Source organism: Varanus komodoensis, unplaced genomic scaffold (assembly GCF_004798865.1).
Source record: "Varanus komodoensis strain SLA01 unplaced genomic scaffold, ASM479886v1 scaffold19, whole genome shotgun sequence".
Classification (NCBI taxonomy): Eukaryota; Metazoa; Chordata; class Lepidosauria; order Squamata; family Varanidae; genus Varanus; species Varanus komodoensis.
The window spans coordinates 14,005,980-14,013,975 of NW_025335550.1; the positions used below are offsets into that span (position 1 = coordinate 14,005,980).

Genomic DNA, 7,996 nt, shown 5'->3' on the forward strand with positions numbered 1-7,996 from the left:
AAATTTCAAAAGAAGAAAATGAATAAATGCCTGTACACAAGAGGCCAGATATGATGGCATGCTATTCCGAGAAGATAGTCCCTGGAGACTCAGATGAATGGCTGGAGTTGGCCTACAGCTTTTTGAGGAGTTCACACCTCCACTTCCACATTAATTTCTATGTACACTGGGCATATTTGCATGGAGGCACCATTCTTCAAAGTGTCTTACGGCCCAATGAAACACTCAGTCCCATGAACCTGATTACTTAAGATTCAAATTCCAATTCTTTGTTGACTTACCTCTATTTGAGGTATTATTGGCACGGAGAAAGGACACTTGACAATGTCTCATGTATTGAAAGACAGAATACAATTATCACTCTCCCCACCAGCACTCCAGGTGAAACCACTGTGTTCTGAGATCCATATGAAAAGTCTTAGTATGGGTCAGTATATGGCAAGTTTCATACTTTTAACCCAGGGCACGGACATGTTTAACCACTCTGCTATAAGGAGAAACAGCACTGGCACAAGACAACATGAAAAGGAAAAAAAGAAAAGCACTAATTTTACACTGCTTCTCACTTATAACTTCTCTGCCTTGAACTCCATTGGAAGAATGAGGTAACAACAAATGATACTTACACTGGGATGTTTTCAAAGGCATCTTCAAAGTTTTCCTAAAAAAATGTAAAAACTAAATTAATAAGCTGCAGATAGATTTAATAAAGTTAAACTATCTTATATAAAAGACTGAGCTACTTTATATAGCAGACCAGGGTGCATGCCAGAAAAACAATGAGCTTCCTCACAGGCGCCCTGATGCCGATGCCACCATATCCTACTCTTTCTTACCAATTTCATTGTTTTCTATCAATTCTCCATTTGGAGCAAATAATTTAAATTAAAATGATGTTAAACTACAGCCTTGGGAATCAGCCAGCACAGTGCTTTGCAACATAAGCTAGTAAGTTAGTCTTGTCGGCTTCTCCAGTCACCAGCAGGCAGATTTTTTAAACAAGGCAGCAACAGGCAGGCAGGCAGGGAGAGGGAGAGAGAGCAAGAAAACTGATCTGCTGCCTTGCAAAATGCTTTCTTAAAAACCAGGAAGACAGTCTAAAGAGGGCTCTACATTCCATAGTCTATGGTGAGAGTTTTGCTTTCTAAAAGTTTCGTGATGCAAATGGAAGTGGGGGGTGGAGGAAGAGAATGAGCAGAAGTCCTGGTCTTTTCTGCTTCATGCAGCCATGAAAGTTTATTTTTTTATCTGCTGCACCTATACCTAGCAACACAAGGCAAGGGTAGGAGCACAGCACACATCTATTCGCTCTGGTGGCCAACAGAACTGGGGGGATGCACGCACACACATGCACAAACCCTGGCCCCACATCACATCTCGCCCCAGGAACCAAGAAGGATGTGAGAGTCACACTGTAATTCAAAATCTCTTTTGTCTGTACTTAGTGGTAGAATTGCTTCTACGGGGTTTTCAAATATGTACAGTACTAAATCAGAAGTATACTGATAGGCTGGGCCCCCTGTGAAGAAGGGTGGACTATTAATCACATATATAAATAAGCTTCTAATAACCTAAGTACTGTAAAAATGATAATGCCATATAATTTAATATTGTGATAAAACATTTTGAAGTTAATTTCAGAGGAGGGTGGGGCCAAAACTGAGCAAGGCAAGGCTAAAGTCACAATGGGGTAAAACCAATTTAATAGGGCAAAACAAAATTAATGCCTTTTTAAAGATACTGTACTAGTCTGCTCAGGAAGCATTTTTAAAATGCACAATAGCTGTGTGTGCATTTACTCAGAAATCAAGCGAAAGCAAAGGCAAAGTAAGCAACTCTCACTTCAGGTTTAACAAAGCACAGAACTAAGAGCAAGCCATTTTCTGCCTCCAGCCCTTCACCTGTTTGCTCAGGGAGAAGCTACAGCAAGCAATGAACAGCACACCACAGTTTTATGGATGTTTCCAAGGAATCAAGCCACTATAAAAAAAGGAACGATTTTGTTGCAAAGTAGTAGAATATCCAGTAAGGTTTAATGTTCCAAATCATCTGCCACCCCCTTTCCCCAGATGTTTGGAAGGCAAAAGACACTTACAGAGTTTAACAAAGACTTCTCAGCTTTACATAGGATGAGACATGGTCAAGCAGATTGCAACGACCCTGGGTTCACCCAGGTTCACAAGACTGCACACTCAAAGATGCATACACCCATATGTCTTCCAGTTTGCCATGAAGATCTCAGGAAAGACCGCAAGGTTGGGGATGTTGCAGAAGGATAGTTTATGTTACAGCTTGCAAAGATCAGTTGGAAAGGAAAAGCAGGAGAAGGAATGATTGATCAAGGGATAATTAAGGCAAATGGGTGTAGTGGCACTCTGAGCACCAGGAAAGAGGAGTGACAACCTGAGGAAGCTCTGCAGAAGAGCGGACTAGAGGGTCCTCACCTAATTTAACAGAATACACTGTAGCAATCTTCCCTATTGGTACAAATATTTATTTAATATTACAGAAAAGCAGGTTGCTTACCTGTAACTGATGTTCTTCGAGTGGCCATCTGTGCAGTCACACATATGGGTGCTGCGCCCGCGCAGTGCCTTTGGCCGGAAGATTGATAGCTACAGTTTTTGGCGGGAAGCTCCATTCCCCCTCCCCCTTGTGGCCTATAAAGAGCGGAGCGTCCGCCATTTTGTTCAGTCTTTGCGACCGAACGTACGGTATCTTAATGGATTTTTTTGTTTTTTTGTCGGTACCGTAAAGGAGATGGTCGGTACCGAAAATGCCCTCTCTCATCGACATTGAGCTGTCGATGCATCCACTCACTGACACCGAGCGGGGCCGGCAGGCAGGTTGTGTGACTGCACAGATGGCCACTCGAAGAACAGTTACAGGTTAAGCAACCTGCTTTTCTTCGTCGTGGCCTCTGTGCATCACACATATGGGTAGATTAACAAGCTTACCATCAAAGGAGGAGGGAAGGTGTCCTCATCGAAGGATGGAGGAGAGAACAGCTCTACCGAAGGAGCAGTCCCGTCGAGCCCGAACATCAAGACGGTAATGCTTGGCGAAAGTGCAGGAATTCACCCAAGTAGCGGCTCTGCAGACGTCATCAATCAGAACCCCGGATGCGAATGCAGAAGATGTAGCGACAGCTCTAGTAGAATGGCCTCGAGGAACTGAAGGCAATTTGAGCTTAGCTAACTGATAACACAAGACAATAGTGTGGACTATCCATTTAGAAAGCCTTTGTGGAGTGACTGGGTCGCCCTGATCTCTAGCCGAATATTTGATGAACAGTTTATTGGATCGCCGAATAGACTCCATTCGCAATCGATAAAAGGCTAAACAACGCCGAACGTTGAGGGAGTGCAAGGATCTTTCCAAGGGATTCGACGGCGATGGAAAAAAGGCAGGCAGTACAATGTCTTGTCCTGTATGGAAAGGTGTAGAGACTTTGGGCAAGAAAGATGGGTCGAGACGTAAAATGACCTTTTCTCTGTGGAAGTTTAGATAAGGAGGGTCGACGCGGAGGGCACAAAGTTCACTGGCCCTCTGGGCTGACGTGACAGCTACAAGGAACGCCATCTTCCAAGAAACTAATCGGAAATCCACAGTCGCCAAAGGTTCAAAGGGGGCCTTCATAAGGGTCTGTAGAACTACAGAAAGGCTCTACGTGGGCATAACCGGTCTAATCGATGGATTAAGATTATACAGTCCTTTCAAAAATCTCTTGAGGATAGGATGAGAAAATAGGGGTGATCCGTCGACTAAGCCACGGTAGTAGGCTATTGCGGCCGTATACACTTTAATAGAAGACGGCTTCAGTCCAGAGTGATGCAACTCCACAAGGAACTGAAGAATTTGTTCAATTGATGAGACAAGTGGGGAGAACGAATGAGACTCGGCGAAGGTGGAAAAACGTTTCCATTTAGCCGTATATGACTTCCTTGTGGACGGCTTTAGGGCAGAGTCGATAATATGCTGAATCTCAGGGTGCAAGAGCGTTGGGTTCGAATTCGACGGGGTCTGTCTTGAACCAGATGGTACGGAGAGACTGTGGCAGTGAGAGGCACCTGCATGGTTGGATTCAAGAACGGTCGAAGTAATCATCGATACCGATGGATTAATAGAAGCTGTCAGATTCGAGGCTCTTGAATCCGTCGTCGGCCCCAATGGAAGGACAATCATCGAATCCGCCACGCTGTCAGGTTCAATGAGAGCAAGTCCGGGTGACGAAGTGTGCCGTCCATTTGCGTTATAAGATATGGAAGTGCCGGAAGATGGAGAAACTCCCCGCGGGAGATGTTGAGCAGTTTCGCAAACCATGCTTGACGTGGCCACCAAGGGGCAACTAGTATCCCCAATGCATGGTCACTCACTATCTTTGCTATGACCCTCATCAGAAGAGGGATCGGAGGAAAAGCACAGAAGTTGATGTTGTCCCAAGGGATCATGAATGCATCCCCTAGGGATGCTTGTCCGATTCCCGCTCTGGAACAGTAAGTCTCGCATACCCTGTTCCGTCGAGTAGCGAATAAGTCCACATCGGGGAACCCCCAGCTCCTGAAAAGGTGGTTGCATGTACGAGGATCCAGTTCCCACTCGTGAGAAGTGAAGATGTGTCTGCTGAGAAGATCCGCATGCACATTGTCTGTGCCGGCCAGATGAACGGCCATCAGAGTAATGTGTCTCTGAATGCACCAGTCCCAAATTCTCATAGAAAGCCTGGCTAAGGTCAGTGACTTCGTCCCTCCTTGCTTATTCAGATAAAAAACGGTCGCTATATTGTCCAAAGTTATCTGAACGATCCTATGATGAAGGAGGTCTTCGAAAGAACGAAGGGCTTTGAAGACTGCCAGCAGCTCTAGGAAGTTGATATGATTTGTGGATTCTAGACGAGTCCACGTTCCCTGGGTAGACAGGGCAGAACATATCGCCCCCCATCCTAGGAGAGACGTGTCGGTACAGAGAGTTATCGAAGGAGGTCGCGCCCTGAAGGGGACTCCCATCACGAGATTGGTCGGTTTCAGCCACCAGCACAGGGAGTGGAGCACGGAAGGTGGGATCCAAATCCGTTTCGACTGTGGGTCTCTTTGTGGATGATACACCTTGTTGAAGAATAGTTGTAGTGGGCGAAGCCAAAGTCTGGCATGTGGAACTACGGCAACTGAGGAGGCCATATACCCCAGGACCCTCTGGATGGATCTCGCCGTAACCGTTCCCTCTCGTCGGATTCGATGGATATGGCAGGCAAGAGTCTGCTGTCTGTCCTGAGGGAGGAAGGCTTTCTCCAACATCGAATCCAAGCGGGCTCCAATGAAGGTGAGCGTCTGTGTCGGAAGAAGAGAAGATTTCTCTGTATTAATACGTAGGCCCAGACTATCTAGTAAGGTACGGGTTATGGATGGTGTCTAGGAGTCCTTCTCTGGATTGCGAGACCAACAGCCAGTCATCGAGGTACGGGTAAATTTGTATGCCCTGAAGGCGTAGGAAGGCACAGACAGGAGCCATGCATTTGGTAAAAACTCTCGGAGCCGTAGCCAGTCCAAAGGGTAAAACTGTGAACTCATAAAGTTGGTTTGCAACAGCAAAACGGAGGAAACGCCTGTAAGTTGGATGAATTGAAATATGAAAGTAGGCGTCCTTCAGGTCCAGTGAGGTGAACCAATCCCCTCTCCTTAACAACGGCAAAATGTTTTGAAGGGTGGTCATACGAAACTTTCTTGGTATAATAAACTTATTCAAGTCCCGTAAATCCAAAATTGGACGTAGACCACCATCCCGCTTAGGAACCGTAAAGTATCTGGAATAGAATCCGTGAAGTCCGTCAGATGGAAATACTTGACGAATCGCTCCTTTAAGGAGAAGTTGATGTATTTCGTCGAGAAGTACTGGCGAACATAAAGTAGACCGGATAGGACTCGATGGAGGAATGATGTCGAATTCTATTCGATAGCCGTGTTGAACGATGGATAATACCCACCGGTCAGATGTGATGGACTTGGGGAGTCGGCTTTGGAGCCGATCCCCAGATGAGAGGGGGGTGGGTATTAGAGGAGCATGAGGAATGGTTCGCCAGTCCCGTCAGCGCTGCCTCCGATCATCGAAACGACGGCGGCCCTGTTGGAAGCACTGTTGGGGCTGAGGGCGGCGGCGCTGTTGATGCTGCTGTTGCTGGCGGTGTTGCGGCAGCTGTCTCTGCTGGTATGACTGCCTGTAGGATGGCCGATTCCAGGACCACTTACGTCTGCTGTGTGACTGGATCTCCATCCTGCGCGCCGTCATGCTTGACTCGTGCAGTTTCTTGAGTTTGTGGTCGGTACGTGAATGGAAGAGCCCGCAACCATCAAAAGGCATCTCTTCTATTCGCCGCTTGGTTTCCTCCGGGAAATTACAATTCCAAAGCCATGCGTGTCTCTGGAGGGAAACGGCACCGACCAAGGCCCTGGAATCAATGTCCACGTGGTGATGTGCCGTGGACAACTGCTGCACCGCAACCTGCATGGCTTCTTTGATTAGGACCTTCACCAGGTCACCCTGGTGGTCTGGGAGGGTGGAGGCGACGTTGTGGAGGCGCTGCATAATAAAATATTGATATCGTGCCAACGTCGCCTCGTAGTTGGAAATGCGAAGTCCTAAGCCCGAGGCAGCATAGACTCGCCTGGCCAGGGAATCTATTTTCTGGCCCTCCTTATCCCTCGGCGCCGTATGTCCTCTCGCCTCTCTGCCTTGCGAGGATTCGACAACCGCCGAGTTTGGTTTTGGGTGCTTTAGCAGGAAGGGGATGTCTTCTTCCCGGACCCTGTACATAGACTCATATCTCCTAGACGTCGGCTGAGGATGTGAAGGTAGGTCCCAGAGCTGCATCATCGCCTGCCGCAGGGTAGTTATAAGTGGCAGAACAATGGAGGTCGATTGCTCCCCGCGGACGACGTCGTAAAACTTGTCTGTCAACGTTCCCAGGCGCTGGGCAGCGTCGATGTCCAGGGACTGGACAAGTCTCGACATCAGCTCCGCGAAGGAGACGTGTGACTCATCAGGTGACGCAGGATCCTGGCATGTCACCACGACGTCCGGGGAGGTTGAGTCTACTTCAGAGTCATCCGAATCAGCACCGTAGTATGGTGGGGCAGAAGATGATGACTCCGCCGGCGAGAAGGAGCGGCTGCTTCCACTTTGCGGGGATCGAGGTGGCACCCTCCTCGAATCCACAGACCGCGGTTGGTTGCGGGGCGGAGGTGAGGATCTCGCCCTGGGAGCAAGGGTGGTACCCCACAGAGAGCGGGTCTCCCCAAGGTTGGTAGTAGGGACGACACCAACTCTCCAGGCGTTGCTCTACCGAGCAGCTCCTCCGATTCCCTGGTGGAGACAGGCCAGCTTCTGTCTCCAATGTCACCGCGGGCATCGGTGTCGGTGTCCTCGCTCTAGGAGGGGAGTCCTGGATTTCCCCATCCGAAATAGACCCCCGTAAAGTTGGAAGGGGTGCAGGCGGGAGGTCGACCGCACGTCGGGGAGACCCTTGAGGGGTAACCCGCATGGCCTCTTGAAGGATTGGTTCGGGCGGGGTCGGTATCGTAACCGCCACCGGTACCGAGGGTCCTGCGGCTCCGAGTCCCGATGTCGGGAACGGTCCGTGGACTTAGCCTTCTCCTTTCTGGCCTTCTTATGGCCTGCCGGCTTCTCCTCGGCATGCTTCCGCTTCTCATGCCTCTTTTTTGGTGAAGCAGAGGGGGCCACCGAAGCGGATGCACCTTCATTCAAAGGGCGTGAGGGTGGAGCCACAGAAGCGGAGCCAGGTTTTGGGATAGAGATGAGCGGGTCTGATTGCATCAGAGCCCTATCCCAAAGGAGCCTCCGAAGCCGGTTCTCGCGGTTCTTCCTAGCCTACTTTGAGAAGGCTAGGCAATGAACGCACTTATCCGTCCTATGCCCCTCTCCAAGGCAGAGGAGGCATAGGTTGTGCGGGTCAGTAGGTGCCATTTTTGACCCGCAGTCCGCA

At 48.9% G+C, this 7,996-nt stretch overlaps 1 protein-coding gene across 1 annotated transcript in view; it reads right to left on the minus strand.

The window, feature by feature from the left end:
• The window catches only part of TTC39B (tetratricopeptide repeat domain 39B), an 83,577-nt gene that overhangs the window by 44,408 nt on the left and 31,173 nt on the right, over positions 1 to 7,996 (minus strand). Inside the window, exon 2 of the mRNA XM_044427623.1 lies at positions 627 to 661. Coding sequence (XP_044283558.1) covers positions 627 to 661 — 35 coding nt within the window. The remainder of the gene's footprint in view (positions 1 to 626; positions 662 to 7,996) is intronic.